The sequence below is a fragment of the Lotus japonicus genome, chromosome 1 (assembly GCF_012489685.1).
Source record: "Lotus japonicus ecotype B-129 chromosome 1, LjGifu_v1.2".
Lineage (NCBI taxonomy): Eukaryota > Viridiplantae > Streptophyta > Magnoliopsida > Fabales > Fabaceae > Lotus > Lotus japonicus.
Window position 1 is genome coordinate 18,058,960 of NC_080041.1, and position 25,033 is coordinate 18,083,992.

The following is a 25,033-nucleotide window of genomic DNA, read 5'->3' on the forward strand; positions in this document are numbered from 1 at the left end:
GCCTAGACTCACGATCACCACTCGGTGCATATAATCGAAGAAGTAATGGTGAATGATCAGAGTATACACGAGCTAGATGCTCCAGATATGCCTCTGCAAACAACATTCTCCATGGCATATCTCCAAGGGCTCTATCCAATCGTTTTGCCATCGTCCTCCTACCATTCACACGATGTTCCCAAGTAAACCTAGGGCCCATGAACCCTAGATCAATAAAATTGCAGTTCTCCATCATAGTCAACATGTGGTCCACCCGTGTACTGGAGAATACCCCACCAACGACCTCAGACAGAGAGCATATTTCATTCAGGTCTCCCAATGTCAACCATGGAATCTGCACCGCCGCCTAAGCTCAAAGAGATAATCCCAGAGCTCAAGCCGCCTAGTTGGATTCGGGCTCGCATACAAAGCTGAACACGCTCATCTCCTTCCATCAATGTTGATCTCTACCGTGATAGCCTGAGCAAAATCCTCCATGAAAACGACGACAAAGGTTCTACCAATGTGAGCTAGTACCCATATTCCCCCACTGCCTCTACTTCCCGGATTAGCTCATACTCTTGTTGTTGCCAAAATCTAGCAGCTCTCTGGAATTTGCAATGTGACTCATACACTGTCACCAGAGAAGGATGATATGATTATCCTTCATTCTTCTACGTCCACGGGCTCCCACACCTCTACGAATGGTCCATGCAATGATGTTAAAGTTGTTGCTATCCATATAAACCTTATTGCAGTGGAACTCCTGGCCATGGCATACATCATAAGCCAGTTCGAGTGGCATCATTTTCCCCTGGATCAAAGGGAATATTTCCCACAATAAGGTCTTTCATGATGGGCTCTTCCTCTTGCTGGTTCCCTATTTTAGCCAACAATTGATATCTGCTTCCCCCTTTTGCCACCAAAGGCAAGGCATAGTGGAGCGTGTGCCATCTAATGCCATAAAAATAGGAGTATTTCCAACAGCTTTTGCATTAGTTGTTGTAGCCACCGTTGGTGATTTTCCTAACGGTTTGGTGATCTGTTTCTGGGCCCATCACCATTGACCCCTTCCTTCCTCATTCTTTTCTTTCCCTGCGCTGTTCCCACGTTTTCATTGCTGCAATCATTAGAAATAACTCTAGCATTGATCTTCATCAGTTGTATCATTAGACATCTGAGGAAAATATAAAGAAGTTCAACTTTGAATTCGTTGTCAGTTTGTCTTGATGTTGATCTCTTTCAAACCTTTCTAGTTTATTTATCATGCAATCCTCCAACAATTCTCTTCGGTGATGCATGTTTGAGTGTACACCCACATGGAATCATTGTTTTAGGATTTTATTGACTAGCCAATTTAATGTTGGTTTTGAAGGTAGTTTATGGAAATATGAATTGTGCGAAGAAGATCAGTGACATAGGTGATGATAAAGAACTTCATTTATATTCTCTACATGAAAATATTAGATGAGAATGCACACCAAGCAATTAAGGATATTGAACCAACAAACTCAATATTATGAACAAATTTTTAGTACTTTCTTAGAACTGAGCACCTTTTTATTTTTTTACAATAACTATATTGATCTAATGTTTTCTTTCAGTACATAGATAGGCCCAGAAGTTGTATGATCACCAAAATGATGTAACACAAGCTCCTTTTTGCCAAAACTGGTGCACTGTTCTAGTCTTCACAAGTTCAATGTGAAGCAAACAACTAATAAGTGACTAGAATAGGTCAATGTAATCGAATGAATTTCCCAATGTTGGACTTCTGAACTGAATGCTCACAATTCCTGCAAAAACATGGTACAAATTTGTTAGTGGAGATTTTGCTTTTAGTTCAGACTAAATCACTAATCTGCAAAATACTTAATTTGTAAGACATTGCATTGAACCACAAACAAAATCGCCCGGTATATAGCGAGCGTTAGGATAAGAAGACGACTATTACTAGGGCTACCCACCGATCAAATTTTCAGTACTCCTGTGGAACTAACATCCCTCTCACAATATGACAGTTATTCTAATTTTATAAAAAAGTTAAAAATTGGAAATAACTTGTCATTCATGTCAGGTGTCTTGCTTTAAGATTGGAGAGTACGTACTACAGGAGTACCAAAAGAAATTTCCCACCAAGGACCACAACATGTTAAACATAAGGTGAGATTTCTAGCACAGGTTCAAAGTTGCATTATGACATAGCCAAAGCCAAAATATAACAAACAAATATTCAGGGCCAAAATGAAAATGACCCTTGTATTTCTGTAGCCAATTTGGTTCCTAATCATGATTGACAATGAAAAATTGTAATACAGGCCTGTTTAAACAGTAAAAATAATCAACAAAAATATATATGCAACTATGCATTTAAGGGGTTGAGAGGCATCCTTATTAGGTGGGTGGAATGTTTCAACTTGCAAATGCTAAGACACCAATGTTTACAGTCATTGAATAAAAAGTTACTTTCCAAGATTCAATTGATAAGCAACATGTAATTCAATATACCTGTCATATCATTTTTTGTCTCTTAAGTATATGCAGCTGCCTGAAGTTCACTGCCTCTGTCCCTTTTACTCTTTATAACTCTTGCTTTATCGTCTATAATTTCTAGAACCTGGAGAATTAAGTCAGTACTAAAGCCCAATAACAATTTTAATTTAATCAGGATGTTAAAGAAATAGGTATTTGTTAATTACATAGTTCATATGCTAATAATAGAGCTACTTTCCCAACATATAATTCTAGGTTTTTTCCATAGGAAAAGGACACTGGGAAAGTCCTGGAGATAGTGCATGTTTGGATACACCGTTGAGCCAAAATCATGGTAGACAGAAGCAACTTCTCTTACCTTTTGGGGTTGTACACTGATTTTGGCTTCACCATGGCTTTCCATCGAGTATCCAAACATGCATTTAGGAGGACATGGTTATCTTTTATAGTTTTTAACATGATAGTAGTCCACAGTTGTTCTTAACTGGGCTTATAATAAGGACATTAATCTAGGCCCATGGAATTGTTTTACCTCTGGTCTTGAATTAAGAACTCCGCTGGACATTCCGACATCTATGCGCCATATGCTACAATTGTATTTACTGTTGGAAGAAGCAAGGAACTGATTTCAATGAACAGAAGTATTCCACCCATAATGCAGTAGCAAACCTAGATCTAGTATTTGCCACCTTATGTTATAATTCAAGTTGAATAGCAATATACCAATTGTATCTCCATCTAAAGATTGTGACAATTTGAGAGGTTATTTAAGCATATGCTTAAAGACTTATCTTTCCCTTACCAATTTACACCTATAGTTTGAGGAGTATGCCCAACCACCATTGCCTTAGCGCCAACTGCTTGCAGTGTCTCCTCAAGAATGGAACATGCCTGAAGATCATATTGCTTAGTTTCAAAATGTTTCCACTATTCTCCTAAGGATCTCAAAACAAAAGCAAGAACTTTGCTAAGTAAATGGATATAAATTAACAAACATACGATAGAACAACAAAAAATCCCCACCCGAAGTTAAATCTATTGCAATATATTTCTGGAACAACATAAAAAAGTTACTACAAGATGGAGTCAAGAAGCAAGTAAGAAGTTTTCAGGGAAGAGAAGGTGCAAAATTAATTTGCAACTTCCTGAATTAATGTCAGGTAACAGACATTAATAGAACCAGTTTGGATGCAAATTAAAGAGCACTTATTGCAGCTTATGTAATGCTTTTTCTAGTAGATAAGCTCCAATCAGTCTGTATCCAAATAGGCTCTTAGTAAAGTTTAATGTTTCTCTAACCAATACCAATTACAGAGGTAATTAGTGCTCATCAGTTGATCATTAGTTTTCCTTCCCGGTATCTTCTTTGTTGTGTTCTCTGTTTTGACACACCAAGTTATTTGTTCTCCTAGATGTTTCCTATTTAAAGTGGAGTTTTGTGCTTATTTTCCTTAACTCTCAGGAGGAATAAATTTTCTAGGCCTCTTTTTTTTTTTTTTTCTGGAGAAGTATACAAGTCCCTAGAACTCCCGAGTCTCTTAACTCCTCTTTGGCCTCATAGCATGGGTTGAAGAACAAAGCAGACAGATCCAGCGCAAGTTAAAAATTAAACACATTTGAAGTGTCCATTAAACAAAGGAGAGTTTCCCTGACAATCAAATCCTTAGAGTTTCAAGGTGGAGGGATAGTTATCAATATTATAATAACTCCACATGAGATCTTTCTATTACTATGACAAACTCCGAAGTATATTTACCTGTTTAGCCTGATAGTCCACAAAATCCGGTGCGTCTCTTGAGTACAAACGATTCCAAACAACACTGTCATAACCCCTAGTGGCAATGAAAGGGATATTGAGAGTATTGTCATCCTTACCGACGCCTCTCATCCACTCAGACACTTCTTTATTCATCCTCTCTATGCCATATGCAACTACAGAAGTGAAGGGAAGAAGAAAATGAATAAGAGAATATTATCAGGTGTTAGAATTAGAGGTTCAAAATATTTTAAACATGCAACAATAGCTCAAGAGTTAAAACAAAAACCCGAACGCCATAAAATATTTACCATGGTGAGGAAGAAGGCCACCATGACAGAAGACCCAGTCATTGACCTTAAGTACAACGGCATGCCTTGCGAGTTCGCAAGCCAGTGGCCCACTTGGCCTAAAGAGGACTGATCTGGCAATGACTCCCTTCTGTCTCTGTCCTAATAATTGGAAAACTTCATCAAAAAACAATAAGAATATCACATTTAGAATAACATAGAGCTATATGTTGAAAATTGAAATAACAGCTGATAGTCTACTTATAAAGTGACAAATCATATCTATATGATCCCAGATACAAGGACATAACCAGGTAGATCACAAAAATTCCCATTTTATTACTTTAAAACGATAAGGACAGTTTTAATGATATATTGATTTGGGAGTTGGGATACAATATTAGATTTTTAGTTCAACCAAAGTAGTTTAAAACCACAAATTCATGCTTCGTGACAAATATGATGACTTAAACAAGAACTACATGTTAATGAAAAGTGGGACAAAAATTTATAATACCTTCACCAAATTCCAAGGTCCCCAATAACTTGCTGACATTTTTCGTTCTTCTTTCCACCTTTCTGAAACATCAACCCAACCAGTAAAAGTCTCTTCCCAGTCATCTCCAGAATCATTTATATATTCCAAGAAATCATTACACTCATCAAATCCCCCAGATTCAACATATCTGAAATCCCCTTCCACATTCATGGTCTCATGGTTTCCATTTACCTAGACAAAGAAGATTCAGTTATGCCAAATTACTTTAAAATATCTAATAAAATAACAAACCAGATCCTTCACATTTCACAAATAATATCTACCTAATCTCTAGATTCTAATGAATACAGAAACTTTATAATAATGAAAAGCAAAAGCATATTATATTGTGTATCAAATCAACATCTCCTTTGGTGGTGTTGGCTATAACATTTGGTGATTAGAGATAGCTACTTTAGTGCTTTGTAAGTCTGTATAACAGTGATAGAAACTGTTTTAAGTTTCAAAGTCACATATTACAAACCTGAAACACAGCTCCACCTTTTGCTTTTGCCTGTTTTTCCAATGATCGCAGCAAAGACAAGATAGCAATTTCATCTTCACCTCGATCTAATATATCTCCAAGTTGAATCAATACCTAGTACATGGAGGCAAAAGAAATTTTCCTATGTTAAAATCTCTCAGCTTTACTTATAATCCTTTTAATTTCCCTAAGTTTCACTAATTTCATTTGAACAAGTTTGAGCATTCCATAAACTGAGTATAATCAATAACTTCACTGCATAAGAGGCTACTGATTCCAATTTAAAACAAAAAGACACCCATTCTGAAAAACGGTAAGCATACAGTTTCTTCACCAGTCCATAAGTCTTGACCATCGGAGCTCAATACACCAGCCATTTCAAGTGCAGATCTAGCTTGATGAAGATCTCCATGTAGATCTCCAACTATTAAAGAAAATTAGCATCAATAAATTATGTAAAAGACAGAACATGCGCATTTAATACAAACTATGAAAAAAAACTTATTAGCAAGAATTCCATCTCGGACAGCAAATTGAATGTGTATAGGTTGATTAGGTTCTATCACCAAATACTAAGTCAAAAAACTATTAGCAAGAATTCCCTCTCGGACGGCAAATTGAATGTGCATAGATTGATTAGGTTCTATCACCAAATACTAGACTCTAAAAAGTGATGGCATAATAAAGGTGTTGAGAACAAAGCTGAAACCCTGATTCATACATCAATTTGGAAGAGGTCAGCAACACTTAAGTTCAACTTAAACCTGAAGAATCATTAAGCTGTATTAATATATTTCTAAGGAAAAATATCATTCAGCCATAGTCCACAAGAGCCACAATTTGCTCATGCAAATCAATATTAATATATTATCCCAAGCACTCAGCCAAAAACATATCAAAATGTTGCAGAACAATCATTAGAAACAAAAATATTACAAAACACAACTTGGCCTTTACTAAGTAGTAAGCACATCCAAAATGGTAATTTGAAAACAAAGAAACATAGCAACAGCAACAAAATCAGAAGAAGAAAGAGACAAACCAGCAATGATTCTGCGACCAGGCGCAGAAACAAAAGTTGGGGGGTTTCCACTGACAACTATAGGTTTCAAGGAACCTGCTGTGCTATGATTATTGTTGTTATCAAGAAGCAAAGAAGAAGAACAAGAAACAGAGGATTCATTGAGCTTGCGAGGATGAGAAGATGGTGACAGTGGTAATGAGTTCAAACAGAGGGAAGCCATGGGATGGGAAGAACATGTGCAGTTATGTATTTATGTTCCCATTACTCTGAATGAAATGAAACCAGAAAAAGGAGGTGTGTACAGTTTTTAAACACAAAATTCAGACAAAGCTCCTCAGCCAAGCATTTAGCATATCTGTTTGGTGATTCCTGGCTAGAAGAGTGAAAACTAAGAAGATAGGGGTTCAAGTGACTTTTGCAATTTTTTGTATTAAACTATAGTTTGCTTTTGGATTAAACTAATGGTCCAACCATCAGCTCACACGAAATTTTTTGTATGTTTTCTTAACTATCTCATAGGCGTGAGACTAATTTATCTTCTACGGTTAGTGCATCATGCGATAAAGATTGATTAAAATGTTTTTTTCATTAACAAAAGTTAGGACTTAGGACTCAAAAACTCAAAGAATTGTTTAAAAGATGAAATGCTACATCTCCCTTTGGGTTAACCCAAAGGTTATTCATTACTGGATTTAAATGTTTAAAATGATAAAACAAAAAATGGAGGAGAGAGAAGAAATTGCAAGAGAGAAAATATAAATGTTTAGTTTCAATTATATCCCTCACACAATTTTTACGTCTAGAATATTAATAAATATTTGAAATATTAATTGATATTTAATATGACTTTATTTCTAATATATTAATAAATTATTTAATATACTATAGAACTAGAAAACATTTCACCCATAAACATTAAGAACAAAGAGTTTTTTATCATTGTAGCCCTTGCCCAAAAATGTGTTATTTTTCGTCATGACAATTTTGTCAGACTCAAATACCATTTTGATCCCAGCAGTGCCACATAAATCAAATTTGTCCTTATTGCATGCACATGAAGCACATTGTTCAAAGTCAATGTCTTTCCAGATGTAAGCTTAAGAAAAACTTTTCATTTCCCAAGAACTAGAGTAATCCTTGAGTCTCCAAGATACACATGTTCATCTTCATCCCCTACATGAGTATAGGAGGTAAAAGCATCTTTGTTTGCACAAATATGCTTGGTAGCTCCAGAGTCTACAACCCATTTCTTAACATAAGTCACGACATTCACAAGAGAGACAACCGCAACAATCACATCATCATCATCATTATCATCTCTTTCAGCCAGATTTACTCTTGACTTAGGAGGATTGTCATTCCTACAGTAACGTGCAATGTGACCTTGCTTCCCACAAACAAAGCAAGTGCTTTGCCTTTTAAAATTTGAATTAGTGGCTTTGGGCACATGATCATGTTTATCAACACCATACCTCTTTTTGTGAGCTTTATTTTGAATTAAATTTGCTCTTGCAACCTCCGGCTCTTTCTTGTTGGTATCTTCTATGATGATATGGGTTATCAGGTCAGCAAGAGAAAGTTGTTTCTGTTTGTGCTTTAGTTGTTGTTTGTAATCATTCCAGGATTCAGTAAACTTTTCGATGAGGATTCCAACTATGAACTCATCAAGCAAAGAAATATTCTCAGCCTTCAAGTCCTCAATCAGTTTGTGATATTCATTAATGCGAGCCTCGATGTCCTTATCTTCTGACATCTCCCATCTGTAGTAGTTTCCAATCACGAACTTTTGCTTCCCAACATCCTCAGTAGTGTACTTCAGATTCATGGACTCCCAAATTGCTCTGGCCTCTTTTTTAGGAGCATTAGACATCAAAAAGCTCATTAGACAGAGTACTTAAAATCATATGCCTACATACCTTATTAGCATGAGTCCAAATGTCAAGTTGAGGATCCACCGGTAGCGAATCAGTGAGAGCTGCAACAACTCCATGCATGTCGAGAACAGAAAAGACACGCTCTTGCCATCTTCTAAAAATTTGACCTCCAAAAACCTCAATTTTTGAGATGTCCGGGAATGGTTTTGCAAAGGCAACAACAGGAGCAGCAGTGGGAGTCGTAAGAGTGGCAACAACGACATTGTTGGTTGGAGGAGGAGTGATTTTGTTGTTGCCTTCAATTGGATAAACTCTTGAGATTGTTGGAAATTTACAATGAAAAACGACAAAATTACAATAGATATCTCTCAAAGTTACAAATTACAAAAGTTTGGGGCGTGTGTTCACATTGTCCTCAAGAGTTTATTCGCTCGAGATGCGATAACTCCTTAGGATACAACGGACTCTTCTAACCACTTGTTATAACTCATAACTAAGAAGAAAAACTGGGATATGAACTCAGGAGATATTATTCTAACCGCTCGAGATGCGATAACTCCTTAGAAAAAATTATGCAATCTCTTTGATATTGATTTCTGGCCATTGTAGTATTAAGTGTACAAACATTTTAGAATTTCCCACTTCACTCGTTAAAATGTCATGAATCTTAATCAAGTCTTATTTGCTAGCCTTCACTTTGTCTAAATGATTGATAGGCTGCCAAAGTTGTTGACCCTTGAGGGTGTATAAAGTGAATACACCCTATACCCTCGAAATGTTTTTCAATATGTTTATGTTTGAGAGCAAAACCAAGCGACGCTTTAACATCGAGACATTCATATTTACAGTGGATATACTCAGCTAAGTTCGATTCTGTCATAATTAATTTTCCAGCTTCAAGATTCTTTATTGCAGATTTGATGTCCTCAATGGAATGGACGTCATTTTCCAAACCCTTTTCCGAATTGGGGTCAGATATGACGGAACATTAAAATTACAAAAAAAACCGTGACATATAAGAAGTGTATATTAATGATACACATTAAAATATTAAAATATCTTTTCAATTTAAATATTTAAAGAAAAGATAGAAAATAGAAAATAATGTATGACTACTAAAATTTTTTCTTAAGTAAGCGTTGCATAAAAAAATTCTTCGTAATCAGTGTGAGTATGTGACAATCGTAAATTTCTTTTGTGTGGCAATCCTGAGTGTCGTCAAATGCAATGGAAGGCTCAAATTTGTGATGCAGGGAGCTGGACTTGCAATTATAATACCGTCAAAAATCATAATATCAATAATTTAAGGGCTTCAATCTCATAAGGCTACTTAACTGAATTGTTATGATAAAATGTTGTTTTCTCACTTCTCCAGCTGTATTGATGGATGTTGGCCATCCGAGTGATGTGAGAATAAAAAAAGACCAAAACTAAACGTAAACCCGTGCAATGCACAAACATTGTTAATATATTTTTTAGTAGAATAATATTTAATTTAATTTAGAAAATGTAAACTTTATTGTTTTTTTATAGGCCAATGTTAGTTGTTAATTGTTAGTAAATTAGTTTCTTCGCCAGGATTCAAACCCTGACCATTGACCCTGCAAATCTCTTCATTGTCTTAGCTCACCAAGTGAGCTACCCTTCCCCCATGTAAACTTTATTGTAGTACAACTCTTAGTAGTAGGAAAATTATTGTGATGAATGCACACAAGTTTAGAGCTCACTAATTGATGTAGAGTTTGACTAAAATGTCATATTTAAAGTCATGTTAAATTAAAGAAAGAGAATGATATCTATGGATAAATAATCGAGGATAATTGTGATGAGTGGAAATAAGCGGTGATAGGTGAGGAATGTAAAATTAAATGAGATATAGATGAAAGAAAATAGAATAAATAATCTTAGGTATGTAAAACAGCTAAAGTTTTGAAAATATGTCAAAACCAAAAAAATAAAAAATTAGGAAAGAAAATAGTAATGTTTTTTTTATGGCGCCATCTTAATTTTTTTTTTTACTATCAAACTTCTACATTATGTTTATTTATATTTTTTGTCATCACATTTTGTGTACTCATGATATATTAGTTGTTCAATAAAATACAATTATTATTTCTATCATAATAGTCTTATGTTTGTTGCAGTATTGACTTCGGTTAGTCATGGTAAAAGAAATGTTATAATGATGATATTCAAATGTGTTAACTTAAAATGAAATAAAAAAAATGATAAAAACTCATCAATTACAGTCTAAAGTAGAAACACTGACATATAATTTAAAATTTAAAATTAATGTACAAAGATGATGAATAAATTAATGAAAAATAAAAGAAATAAATAAAGATGAAAATGTGAAAAAACACATGAATTTAATGTTTAACTTTTAATTAATTGTATTGAATTTAGAAATATACAAGGACACATATTGAAGTTAAATAATAGGTTGAATTAGAGATGACACATTACAGAACTTACTAAGGTGGAAAAATTATACAAACGAATGAGTTAACGGATCAGCGCAATATCATGTCTCGCATAAAATATATTACTATATTTAAACTCGTCTCTACAAGTTAATTTAATTATAAAAAAATAATTCAACTTTCATTTATCTTAATTTGAAGTATAATAGATTTTTTTAAAGAAACTGATAAGCCAATGAATTTGGTAACTTCTTATACAATCAACCAAGTCTGCAACATGGAGAAATTGCAACAACAAATTTCAGAGTTACTTGGGGAGAGGACAGTCCTCCTAGGCCAGCTTTCTGAACTAACTATGGATCATGAATCTCAGATGCAGATGTATACTAATCTCCTTAGGACAGACATGCATGCTGAGTTTGCCTTATTGATGCATGTGCATTTGGGCTATGTTCAACGTGTGGCAAAGTTGAACAGACGCGTGGCAGAGTTGAACATGCTCAGGGCGTCCTGGGAGGTAGAAAGGGTTGCTCTCAAAGTTGAAATATCTAACATAAAGGCATTGCTCACGAAAGCAAGGATTGATATATCTGATATGAGGGGTCAGTTATGTGCTGATGGAAAGAAGGAGGCTGGTGATGGAAAAGATGCAAGGGGTGGTATGGAGGCGTGATGATGGTTTTGTGCACAAGTCAGAAAGAGACAGTTGAATATATAAAACTGAAAGTTGTAAGTTTTTGTTTTCCTAAATTGGATCATGGTATAGAGGCGTGATGATGGTTTTGTGCACAAGTGTGTAAGAGACAGTTGAATATATATATATATATATATATATATATATATATATAAACTGGAAGCTGTAAGTTTCTGTTTTCATAAATTGGATCTTAGATATAGGAATTCATTTTTATATAAAACTAAAAGCGGTAAGTTTTTGTTTTCATAAATTGGATCATAGATATTGAGATTGATTTGTATATAAGCTTTTGTTAAAAAAAAAAAGTTTAGTTTACCACAATTTCCACCATGTAACAAAAAACTATTGAAGTTAATATAAAACATTATTTGTGTTTCTGATATATATTCTTCCTCTAGCATGTCTAATCACAAATTATTCATTGTCTAACTCTAACATGCACATAGTGTTTAAATTCAACCAAGCATATATTGTGATAATTGTGACCAAAATGGTATTTAAAAAAATATTGTGATAATTGTGATAAGGAGATACTGCATAAATACATATAATATGGTAAATGATTGCTATATAAAAAGTACATAGTAAAAGATATATTACTCGTGAGTTGCGGTTTATTTACAATATTTTTTAAAATTATATGAATGTTACTATAGTATTTTCTTTATAGAATGAAATAGATATATTGATCAAATCATAACAATCCACTATAGTGTTCTTATATAAATAATACATATAAAAATAGTTCTTAAGAGAAAACATTATTGTGTTAGACATCTGAATAGACAGTATTAAGATTTGTTTTGATGCACAAAATTGCTTGTATTAGAGTTATCTTTATGTAAATAAAGGATATTACTGAAATTTAATAAAATTCTTGAAAAGGAAAATATTATTAATGACATAATAAAACTTAAGAAAATATTTGTACTACTATATAATAGATCAAAAAACATATTTGAAAGTATTTTTCAAATGATACACACATGCAATATAGTTAATAGTTAATATCTTATTAAGACACTTTTTTAATTTTTAAACTATTTTTCTAGATTGTTCATTAATAAATTTTATCTAGACTACTATTATCTAGCTTTGTTTTGTTTCTCTATACTTGTATTGAACACTACACCATTTTGTGCCTCTAGCAACACATTTTTTGGCAACAAGTCTAAAGTGTTGCTTAAAATAGAATAGCTAACACTTGTTCAAAGTTGCCATAAAATTTGTATTTTATACAACACTCATATTCTAACATAGGATAATTGTTCCCTTAAAATTTATATAGCAACAATTTTGGCATGTTAGTATTGTAAATTACATTGCTTTACATTTGATGAGTGTTGCTAAAAGTTTTGGGTCACTATTTAGTAATTATTCATTTCCCACTAAAAAAAATTCATTCCCTCCAAAATAAAATTATAATAATTTTTTATTTGTTAAAAAATAAACAAACAACAAGTTTTCTTCCCTTTGTTCCGAACTTTTCCATTCAAATTGAAATTAATATATATTTCCTCTAAAAAATTTCAAAATCAAAATCATATCAGAAAAAACTGAATAAAATGAAAACATGAACTCGCAAAGTTGATTTCTCCAAACGAACGACAATGAAGACAAAAACGTGAGCTCGTGAAGACAAAAACGGAAGCTCAGTCTCTCGCTCTCGCTCTCCTTCTTGCTCTCACACAGTCGCACGAAGCTTCAAGGTCTCGCACAATCGCAATCGCTTTCTCTCTCGCACTCTCTCACAGATCCAGGGTTTGTCTCTCGTTCCTCTCGCCAACGAAAGGTATTCCTGGCCCATCTCTCTTTCTCTGAATCACTCACTCACTCACTTTCACTCACTCTCCCAATTCAGATGGTTTCAATTTGATTCTAGGGTTTGGAACAATTTTAGTTTGATTTTAGGGTTTATTGAAATCATTGCTTCTTTGATTATTTGATTGAATGGATATGAGTGTTTTAGTTTGATTGAAGGTCAATGGATCAAGGAGCCATGTCTGATCTGGTTGTAATGTTTTTAAATGTAGGTGCTGGTCTTCCTGTGATAGCATCTGTGAATCGCATAATCTCTTTTGGTGATCCTATTCATCGCATTATTGGGAATTTGAGTGGTATAATCTCCCTTTCTTCACTGTATGGTTAAATTTTTTAGATATTATTATTTGGTGCTTGATCACAGCATTGTTAGTAGGGACTTTGTATGCTAGGTATTTGTATTAAATATTGGATTGGATTTTATGCTGCATACTCTTACTAAAAGTCTGGGTTACACTGAACCGGGTTAGTGACTGCTGCATTTGAGTTTGCATTATTGATATATGAAGCCTATTGATATGTATGATTTCTGTGGGGAAAACTTGACATTTAAGTGTACTTTTTAGTTACAGAAAGAAAATAAGATCTATAATAATGTAGCTTATTATAAAGGGAAAGCCATAATTGTACTTGCTTTTATACTTGCATTTGGTTAAATACAGTACTACTTCATAGGACCATTTGATTAATGTAGCTTATTCTAGAGTTAGAATCAGGTACATATGTCATTCCTTGTTTAATTGGACTTTTGATTTTTCTGTATGCTTGTTCTTATACGTGGATAACTTCCACTAAGTGGCATATACCATGCTAAACCATTATGTATACAATTAAAGAATGTATTAGAATCTGATTCAGTTTATTTGAAACCATGCATTTCAGAGGCAATGCAAATATGCACTATTCAAATGGAAAGATGTAGTGTGTTTGGATACAAAGTTATATTACACATAATCTCCCCCCCCCTATTAAAGTTATAACCCATGCAGTTTCTTCTTCCTATGTGTAAACCTACTGAACTTCCAAATATATAAGTAGTTGTTGTATTGTACATTGCTCTGTTTGGAAGCACATATATTTCAAAATAGTACCTAATTCTTGTTGCATCACCCACTTTGCTTAGCCAATTAATTGAACACCAAATTGAGCAAAAGCAGTACAAGCTCTTGAAAAGTTATGTTATGTTACAAATGGAAAGTTGATTAATTAATTTATTGAACTCATAGACCCAGATGATGTTTTTTTAGTTTTTTTATTTTAATTTAAAGTTGAAAAAACATACAAGTGTATTTGTGCTTGAGTGTGTAGTGACCATTGGATGCACCTATTACTCTTGAGTGATGTTTCTGTTATATCCCCGACTTTTAACAGAAACTTTTATTCATCTTTTCAATTCAGTTCTGAACTTTTATTTATTTTAGGTATATTCAAAAGCAAAGGAATGCTCGGAAATACTTTTTGTGGAGGGCTTTGCTATTCTACTTGCTAAATACTTCACATCATTTTACAAGCAGGTTGGTGACTGAAAATTTAATATATATCATCTTAATTGGGATAGAAATAACTTGCTTAGCTTAGACATAAATGTTAGATTTTTTTTGGTTAATTTGTGAGGGGGGTGTGGGACTGGAATCTTGTTTTTGAAGGAGAGCTTAGAGTCTATTGAGACTTGTAAAGTTCTATGTCAAAAAAAAAAAGACTTGTAAAGTTCTTTGTTTCAACATTGTAATCCTGAGATTGATGTGGAGTTACTAGAAGATTTACTAGGGTCATCTTCTGCAACTTCCAATGCCCCCACTTCTACAACAACCCATGTCCCAAATGTTGGAAAGGTAACTAACTACCTTGTCATCCAGAAGTGATTTTTGTTTTTTATTCATGTATCTAAAATCTGAAGGCTAACATGCTGTAAGTGAATATGGATTGAATGCATTTTCATAGGATCTTGGAGTTCAACCCTGTTCTTCTCACCTTCTGCAAATTCCCATTGTTTTATGTGATAAACTATGATAGATTGAGGGTATACACTAGTAGTTTTCATATGTGCTGGTGCTGTTTTCTGAGGTTTATTTTATATGTTTTGATAAGTTTTTGTGAGCCTTTTAACATGTATGAATGCTTTGTAGTGATGATGGATTTTACTTTTATGTGTGACTGTCACTAAATGCTGGATTAACATTAAACTTCTTGAGTTTCTGCTGTTATGCACATGGTTGGTAATTTTTTGTAAAATTGTTGTGTTCCAGACTCTGTTGTATTGTATATATAAGACATCAATTATCTGTGTAGATAAGTTTACTACCCTGTAACTACCAGAAAATTAAGAATCTATTTTAGTGGATTCTATATCAATTTGTAAAGTGTTTTTTGCACTTAAAAATAGTGCACTAATTGAAATCTGAAGGCATTTCACAATAAATTTCCTTTGGCATTCAATTACCCTTTGTACGGTTACTTAAGTTATGTCATACTTTCTTTCTTACTATGAATCCTTTTTCTTATGCAGGAAGGTCATCTCTAAAAGTGTTTATGCAAATGAAGAATTGCAAGAAGATTAGGATGAACTTTGATTAAGCTACTTTTGATGTATTTTTGCCATTGTCTTGCTTGAGACTACGATTTGATCAAACTAATTTTCTCTTGACTATTCTATGTATGTGTACGGATGAAGTTTTAAACTCATTAAGTGCTACTATTACAAATATGTGATGTTATGATTAATCAAACTTAAGTATGTAATCATGAATTATTTCTTGATTAGCTTTTTGCTTGTGTGCAACTCTTTTCAAATTTAGATTTCCTTGCTTTAAAGTGCTTTTAATGAGAATTGCTAATTTGAGTATTAGTCGTGCTAACCTTCATAGTTTAGATTTCCTTGCTTTAAAGTGTTATCTAAGTAATTTTAGGCAACACATGTAAGTGTTGTCACAGACATTTGTGGCAACAATCGTTAATTGTTCATTAAAACTAGTAACACTTTGAAGTGTTGCGAAAGCATCCACCCATAGGCAACACTTATCAAGTGTAAAATAGACTTAATTGTTGCCAAAAAAATTAATTGTTGCCAAAACAATAGGTAACACAGGCATATCCAACACTTCAACTAACACTTCAAAAGTGTAACCTTTGATTTTAGGCAACACTTTTAGGACTTTATCCAACCATTTTGAAGTGTTACTAAAAGTGAAAATTGTTGTAGTGGAAGTATCCATTGTACTTCCTTTCAATATATGTTTCATGGCTTATAAAAAAAAATGTAGACTATTATTTAATTTAAATTATTAATATTATCTACTTATAATTTTTTTCCTCAATTTATGATTGATAGTTAATATTCTATCTATTTTTAGTTATTGTATACTTAATAAATTATTCTTTTGTATAATAAACTGAAAGGTTGAAAACATATAGTTAATAATGGTAATAACATAAAATATTCATCAATAGTTTCTTTATCTCTTTGTTTCTTATCTTGTAATTTGAATTTCTCTCTTTTTTTTTGGCTACAGGAGGAAAATGAATTTCTCTCTTTTGTATTTGGGTAAGCACTCCTTGTGCTTTACTTGAATACAATTGCTTGGCTTATAAAAAAAAGTAAATTTTAAAATTATTTTTTAAAAGAACACAAAACTACAATTATAGTATGTTTAAACAACATACATAATCATTTCAAATTTTAAAAGTAATTTCCAAAATATATATTTACAAAAAATCATTCAATCATTAACTAATTTCAATATTTAACATTTTTATTTTACATAAAAGATATTAGTTTTTGCTATTTTTGTACCTTTTATTTTTTTCAACTTTAGGTCGATAATTAATATCTTAACTAGCTCATAAATATTAATTTTTAGTTATATTCATAAGAGGGTTTAAAATGAAAATAAAAAATTAATTTGTCTTGCGTGAACTCTGGTCAAGTTATATATATATATATTGGATATATCAGGTGAGAGGAGTGGTTTATAGTGGGAGATGAGAGGAATAATTTATAACCCTTAGATTAAAATACACAATTTAGATTAACCTTCAGTTTTAAACACCCACGTGACAATTTTCACCCACTGCTCCTAGAATTATTAATGGAACCCAGTATACCTTATAGTCAGATTTGAAACGCTAACAGATCAAGTGCAATTGAAGAAGATGGAAATGAGATTAGATGTAAAAAATGGAAGGGGGAAACCACAGAAGAAAGGATGTTGGTCGTTGTGCGAGGGAAAGGTGGAGCGAAATAGGGCTGGAAGACGTCGGAGGGAGCAGAGACGTCGCCTTCATCGTCGTCGCGCAAGAATGGAAGGGGATGCTGCCCGACAGCGAGATGTTTGCCTGGAGAAGAATGAGAGAGAAGAGACAGAGTGTGAGAGGGAGGAGAAACAGAGGGGCTAGGTCACGTGACTGTTAAAAACAGAAGCTTAATCTAAACTGTGTATTTTGATCTAAGGGCTATTAATTATTCCTCTCATCTCTCACTATAAACACCTCCTCTTTCCTGATATGCCCCCTATATATATATATATATAGGGAGCATATCAGGTGAGAGGAGTGGTTTATAGTGAGAGGTGAGAGCATTTAATAATGACCATTAGATAATATTGAATGGCCCAGATTTACCCTCATTAAAAGTACTCCACGTGACACACTTTAATTCTAATTCTCCAACCCCCACGCGCATCTTCTTCCTTTGTTCGACTGTGCTTTTATCCTTGTTCCCCTTCTTTTGTGCACTGTGTGAAAACCATTGTATCCCTTCTACCCACCTAATGTTGTCTCCCTCCGTCCTCTTTCTTCCTCCATTTATGCTTCATCCTTCCTCATTCACACACGACCCATCAAGACATATGTATTAAGTCTTAACAATCTAATAATTTTCTCAATAAAATCCCTAACTACCCTGCTAACCTCTAAATCTTGCTGCCACATGTATCCAGAATTAGTCAAAATTTTGAAGAAAAATTAAACTAGGAAGCAATTGCTGGTAAAATACAGCAAAATCGATAGCTATATGAAATGGTGCTAGACGACTTCGTTGATGGTGGACTGGCAATGATTGGGGATCTATGATTTTCTAAGCACAAGAGTATCATTATTTTGGGCAAACTGATTGATGAAGTTCATGGCTACATGTCCAGAGTAGATATGTTGAGCGCTTCTTTCTTGTTGCGGATGACACTGGAATAGGGGAGAATGAGGAGGAAGGAAAGAATAGGTCGCGCGGTGAACGCAGAGAGAAAGGAAGAGAAAGATGATGCGCGTGGGAGTTGCGAAATTAGAACTCAAGTGTCACGTGGATTGTTTTTAGTGAGAAAAAATCCTGACCCTTCAATTTAATCTAACAGCTGGCAATCAATGCTCTCACCTCTCACCATAAATCACTCCTCTCACCTGATACGCTCCCTATATATATATATATATATATATATATATATATATATATATATATATATGGTTTGTTAACTTACACCCACTAAAATTTTAGAAGGAGTAAGTTAACAACTTACACCTTTTATCCATGGACTAAAAAACCAACCCCACAAGTTTTAAAACAATGCACCTTTTTGGCATTATTGTAATTTGCCTTTCTTTTTTTTTCTTTTATTATTTTATTTTTAATTTTAAAACGGGTTTCAGTTTTCTTTTTCTGGGCATCATTGTTCGATCGTACTCCACGTATATACCCAAATCCCTGCGATTCTGAGATTTTTCCTTGGTGAGTTGCTGTTGGATTTTGTCATCTTGACAGATTTTAAGAGCAACTCTTTATTTTATAGAGCGTATCAAGTGAGAGAGAGCATTAAGTGGGTGACCTTCGATCCCACAAGAGAAGGGAAAATCAGACTTGCTTCGTTGTCGCTGGAAACAGAGGCGAAACAACCATGGTGTGCATGAGGCTGGAAATGGTACGGGTAAGAGAAGTGGAAGAACGGGGCGGCGCTACCTAGCCGTCTTCGCGTGCGCACAAACCATAGAGCGAAGTGAGAGGTTACTGGTAAGTGAAATGCGAACATGAGTTTGTGATTGGCAAACAGGGGGCAACACAGTCACGTGACTCTTTAAATTACAAATTAAATTTGAACCCTTCATATTAATCTAACGCCTGTAGTTTCTTGGTCTCATCACTCATAATAAAACCTTCCTCTCACCTGATATATATGACTTATTAAGATGATATCTAACTTTAGTACTTAATTTGTTATTTACACATAAATAGTAGTAATAAGTTTTATTGGTTAATTTTTAAATCATTATAATTAAAATAATAATAATTATTATAATTAAAATAATAATTATAAATATAATTAAAATAAAAATTTTAATTTTAATATATAATAAATTGGAAATTTTTACTATTAGATATAAATGTAAAAGTTATTTTTACTATATATTTTTATGAATGTAAAGGTAGTCAATTTCAAAAATTTGTCCCCAAGTTATAATTGATAATTAAAATTTAATCAATATTAACATTTATTTTTAAATATGAGAAATTGAAAAGCTTAACAATTATTTATTAATATAATGAATAATAAAGTAGATGTAATTTTGTTTTAGTTTTGTATTTTATTATCTATTGTATTTAATACAAAGATTAAGTAATCAATGCAAAAGTTCAAGTCTCCTTTATTTATTTATTTATTTATTTATATATATATATATTTTAAAATATACACATTTTGACTATTATCGGTTCAACAAATTGAATCATTAGAATTGAATTTTTTTTTAAAATTCATTGGAAAACAACATGAAAGATAAAAGAAAAATAAGGAACGCTGAGCAGGGTCGTCTCAACCCTTAGGCTAGTAAAACCCTCGCTTTAGACCACAAAATTTTAATTTTTTTAACTAGTATATATATTTCAAAGGAAATTATTCAAGAATAGAAGAAGTAATTAAATAACATATTCAGTGCCTAAAAAATGAGCCTATTAAGTGCATCATTTATTCTTAACTAAATTCAACTTATTGTGTATTTTGAATTGATTGAAAGCAGAGAAATAGTGTGACTTTTCATTTGATCTTTTGAATTCTTTTTCTTCTACCCTTTCCAATTCTTCCTCTTCCTCTAATCCTCTCGACCTCACCCCTCCTCTATTTTTCCTTTTCCTTTTCCCTCTCAAATCTCTTTAACTCTTTATTTTATTAAGTTGTTCTCCCCAAATCCCAAGTTCTATCTTGTGTTACGCCACTATTTATTTATAGGTATGTGTTCATTGTGTTAGTTATCTTGAATTATTCAATTTGTTATTTGTTATGTTGGTTTATTTTCTTGTAGCCTTGTGTTTTAATTCAGTTCTTTCGATCATCATTTTCATTTCTTTTGAATTTTTATTTGTTTGTTAATTTAATTCTTTCAGTTTTCAAATTTTAAAACATTTGTCATGTTTTCAATTCGGTAGGTTTTGAATTGATCAACCATTTCTTTTTTACGAAACATGGAATAGGTAGAAGACAAGTAAGTGTTGCTTTTGCGGAACATAATTTTTTAAACTTAAAATTAATAAAATCTCATCTGAGATTAACAATGTCTCAACAAAGATTAAATGAGTTGACTTTATTATCTATTGTAAAAGATATTTTACAAGAAATGATTATGACAATTTAATAAACGATTTTGCATCTCAAAAAGGACAAATAATAAAATTTATTTAAATTATTGATATAAAAAATAATAATTTTATAAAGGCTCAATTCTTAGAGTTCGTTTTAGGCCTCAAAATTGGTTGAGACGACCCTGACGCTAAGGGGTCCCTCAACTAGAGAATTTGAACAAAAGAAACTTTTAAAAAACTAGCTCGGAAGCAAAAGAGTGAGCATCTAAACACGCAAACCAATCCACATCTGCATTTCAGTCAAAATTTATCAGAATCCTAAGGATATGAATGAACAATATCGGTGAATCAACTTCATGATCTCACAAATGATGGGAAAAATATATCCCCACCGGCATCTCATATTCTAGAGACATCCAAAGGCCAACACAATCAACCTGACACATGATATGCCAATAACCCCTCTTCCAAGCAAACTCCAACCCCAATTTCATTTGTGTAAATTGGCTTGTGCTGCCACTAATCCTAACATCATATATGACACGAGATTCTTCTTAGCACATATTATAAAGAATGAGATAATGTCAAAGTTATACTCAAATAATTAAAAACAAAATCAATTGGTTTTTGAATAATAACAATAAAATACATAAAGTTCAAACTCTTTCTTCATCAGAATGATCTAATCGTAAATCATGACCCGCACGATTTATTAATCCACTACAGTCTCTACATAGACTTGTAAAGATTCCCCTTGGTTCCACTTTTGTATCAACTACTATCAAATATCAACACCACATATAACTTCTGATGACAACTTTTTTTCTTATATGAATCTTATTATGGTGCCAACGCACCTAAAACATGGTGAATACAACAAATCCCATGTACTTTTATAATGGATCCATTACTCTATAAGATCCTATAAGAAATCAGAGGATAAAAATGAGAACAACAAACATCACAATTGTGAAATGTGACCAAGAAATGCTTCCATATCAGTCTCAGATGACCCTCCACTTGCAATTGCACGTTGACATATCTGCTTCAACTCTCTAGCTCTCTCCCTCAAACCACTCATCTCATGATCACCATCCAATCCCATAAACTTCCTAACAATCCCAGCAATTTCCTCTTTCCCTATCAACCTATCACTTTTCACCTCATTCCTCACCCTCCACCCAACCTTCCAATCCTCCACAATGTACTTACTATTAAGAGGCTGATCCATAAAAATAGGAAATGTTAGAAAAGGAACCCCACTGAAAACCCCTTCCCTAGTCGAATTCCATCCACAATGTGACCAAAACCCCCCAACCGCACGATGCATCAACACCCTCAATTGGTCACACCATGGCACAATTAGCCCCTTATCACCACACATCTCCTTCCACTGGTCTCCATCGCGCTGCACCCATAAGAACCTAGCACCACTCTCGCGCAGCCCTCTCACGATTTCATCGATTTGCTCCCTCGAAACAGAGAGGAAGCTGCCTTGCGAGACATATAAAACTGACCCGGAAGGCTGGTTGTCTAGCCATTGTATAATATAATTGTTATCATGATGAGAAGAAGCAATGTGGTTGTGATCATCATGATGATGATTGAAATATGGTATCACGGGACCAATGGTGTAGATGGGGATTGAAAACTCTGCTTTCAAAGCATCAATGGCTGGTTGCTCGAGCTCGTAGATGGAAGGGAATAAGAGATATTGTGCTTTGTGAATCCATGGGATGGTGTTTAAGGCTAACTCTAACAGTCTTCGGCTGCGCGAGCTTGCGTCGTGAAGAGGAAAATCTGCTAGGCGGATTGATGAGTTTCCAGGAATGTAATCCACACGCTTGTCACCGTTTTCTGTTGCAACCATTAAAACAAGAAGCCTTTAAAACTCACAATTGTTGATATATCTTCTAATCTAATAACTCTAATTTTGTTTTTGTTGAAGACTACTCTCCTTCTATCATGTTTGAGCTACTACACTTGAGTCTGCTTTCAATTCTCTAGAATAAGCTTTCATTGAAAACATTGTGATTTGTGAGTGATAAAACTGTTTACTTAGATTTATGACCCATTTAATTTGTAAAATTAATTAAAACAAAATTAGATTCCCGACAATAGGTTATCATTCCTAAGAAAGCTACTTTTCTAACTATTATTTCATTTTCTGACACTCAAATAGTAATAAACTAATAATGCCTAATTTATTTATTTATCTCTCTTTCAGTTTCATAAATCTTATACATACTATAGGGCTAAATAAGTTTTAGTCTCTACAAAATAATGAATTGTTGATTTTAGTTCCTTAAAATATTTTTCTTAAAAGTTTAAATACATCCTCAATTTATTGAAATACTCATGTTTGAGTCCTCTCAGAATCACTAAAACAAAATTCAAAGAATGAACATACAATTTTGATGACTCAAATTCATTCAAGAAGTAGTCTTTAACAATAAATTTTTCTTTAGGTATTGGTTCTTCTAGGGACCAAACCAAATCATGAGTATTTCCATAAATTGAGAATCTATTTTAAATATTTTTTTAAATGATGAAAAATTAATAATTCACTATTTTATAGAGACAAAAAATATATTTAATTTTTAAAATAGTAAAAAATAATAATTCACTATTTTGTAGGGACCAGAAATATACCCAACACACATTTCTTAGGTGGGGGTCTAGACCTAAAATGGGTTGTGGGCACATGTTAAACATTTTTCTTCTCAATAACTAATTAATCATCAATCTTAAGTCTTAGCAAATTTGTAATTAAAAACATAAAAAAATTTATAAAATTTGTGCTAATAGCAATTAACCTCAATTTTGGTTGTAAATTACGTGTTAGTGAATAACAAGTGATTTTACCGAGGGTAATGACGGTTAATTCTCATGTTTCTACTTTCTACTAGTACAATGGTTTCGTGGTAAATAGAAAAGTAACTGACCTGACACATTCACTGGATAATGACCATTTTCCTCCAGAAGATGATAATGTTTGAGGACAGCGAAAAACGACGCCGACATCGGCCAAAACGACGCAACCGGAACCTTCATCCTATTAGCAACACGCACGACCCAGAAGAGGTAAGCGTCGTACACGACAACACTCGGCGGCGGATCAAGCTGCCGGCGGAGCAGCTCATCAAAAGGAGCTTCCATCTTCGTCATGACAGCTTCAAGGAAGCCAACGAAGTCATCAGCTCGATTCCTTTCAGGGGGGATGACATTCGGCATCGAAGCGAACCGGAGGTTTTGCGGCGGTTTGGGGTCGTCGGAGGAGGTGGTGATGAGAGTGAGCCATTCCTCGGTGACGACGAAGGTTATGAGGATGTTGGGGTTTTTGGAGATGAGGAGCTTGGAGAGGTTCATCATGGGGTTCACGTGGCCGCGGCCTGGGTATGGTACGGCCACCACGTGGGTGGTGGTGGTGGTTGGTGGAGGTGGGAATGGAGGGTTTTCCATGGAGATGAGGGTGGTGCTCTGTTTGCTATTCAGAGAGTGAAGGAAAATGGAGTGAGTTTGCAATTACATCATTACATGGTTTGAAAGGTAAAAGGGAAGTGGTTTTAAAATTTTTGTTCATTCATGATGTGTCAGAGATATTGGAAGGTTCGGAGCAAATGGAAACCGATGATGTGTGCAATGACGGTTTTTTTTTGTTAGTCACACTAGTCGGTAGTCACTGTACTGTGCAAACAAAAATATCTATCTCTCCATCTACAGTCTACACCCAGGAGAGAGAAAAAGGAAGAGAAAAATAAAGAATCTATCTATCTATTTTCTATCTATCTATCTATCTATAAACTATATAAAGGGAGAGTTTTTGCAACTTTGAGGATAACATAGTAATTCAATTAATCAATGCACATGAGTGAATATTTTTTCATGGGCATATATGTAAATTTGTGAATAATTAATTATAAAATCAATATTGACCGTTGATTACTTCTAATCCTAATCGTCCATCATTCTCTTACAAAAACCCATTGAGAAACCTTTTTACATTCTTGGTTGTTTTCTTTGTTGCTTTTGTAACTCTTGAATGTGGTTACAAAAATAGCAAGAGTCTCTTCCTTTTTCTCCCATATATGAAATACCT

General features: G+C 33.7%; 2 protein-coding genes across 3 annotated transcripts; both read right to left on the reverse strand.

The window, feature by feature from the left end:
• Positions 1-1,467: 1,467 nt before the first annotated feature.
• On the reverse strand, positions 1,468-6,939 carry LOC130733940 (shewanella-like protein phosphatase 1). 2 transcript variants are annotated; one of them, XM_057586231.1, is made up of 10 exons: positions 6,583-6,933; positions 5,864-5,964; positions 5,541-5,654; positions 5,036-5,248; positions 4,540-4,675; positions 4,229-4,404; positions 3,275-3,363; positions 3,005-3,074; positions 2,488-2,596; positions 1,468-1,775 (listed from the first exon to the last, which is right to left on the reverse strand). In XM_057586231.1, the coding sequence occupies exons 1-9, from the start codon at positions 6,782-6,784 to the stop codon at positions 2,510-2,512; spliced, it is 1,188 nt and encodes a 395-aa protein (XP_057442214.1). In that variant the 5' UTR covers positions 6,785-6,933; the 3' UTR covers positions 1,468-1,775; positions 2,488-2,509. The 2 variants fall into 2 exon arrangements, 1 of the variants encoding a protein (XP_057442214.1); XR_009017694.1 differs by lacking the exon at positions 1,468-1,775 and having other exon boundaries at positions 2,526-2,596; positions 3,275-3,407; positions 6,583-6,939.
• Positions 6,940-21,513: 14,574 nt separating this feature from the next.
• Positions 21,514-24,594, reverse strand: LOC130733942 (UDP-glycosyltransferase 87A1-like). Its single transcript, XM_057586232.1, has 2 exons — positions 23,880-24,594; positions 21,514-22,791 (listed from the first exon to the last, which is right to left on the reverse strand). Exons 1-2 carry the CDS (start codon positions 24,394-24,396, stop codon positions 21,896-21,898), a joined length of 1,413 nt encoding a protein of 470 aa, XP_057442215.1. The 5' UTR covers positions 24,397-24,594; the 3' UTR covers positions 21,514-21,895.
• Between the last annotated feature and the right edge of the window lie 439 nt (positions 24,595-25,033).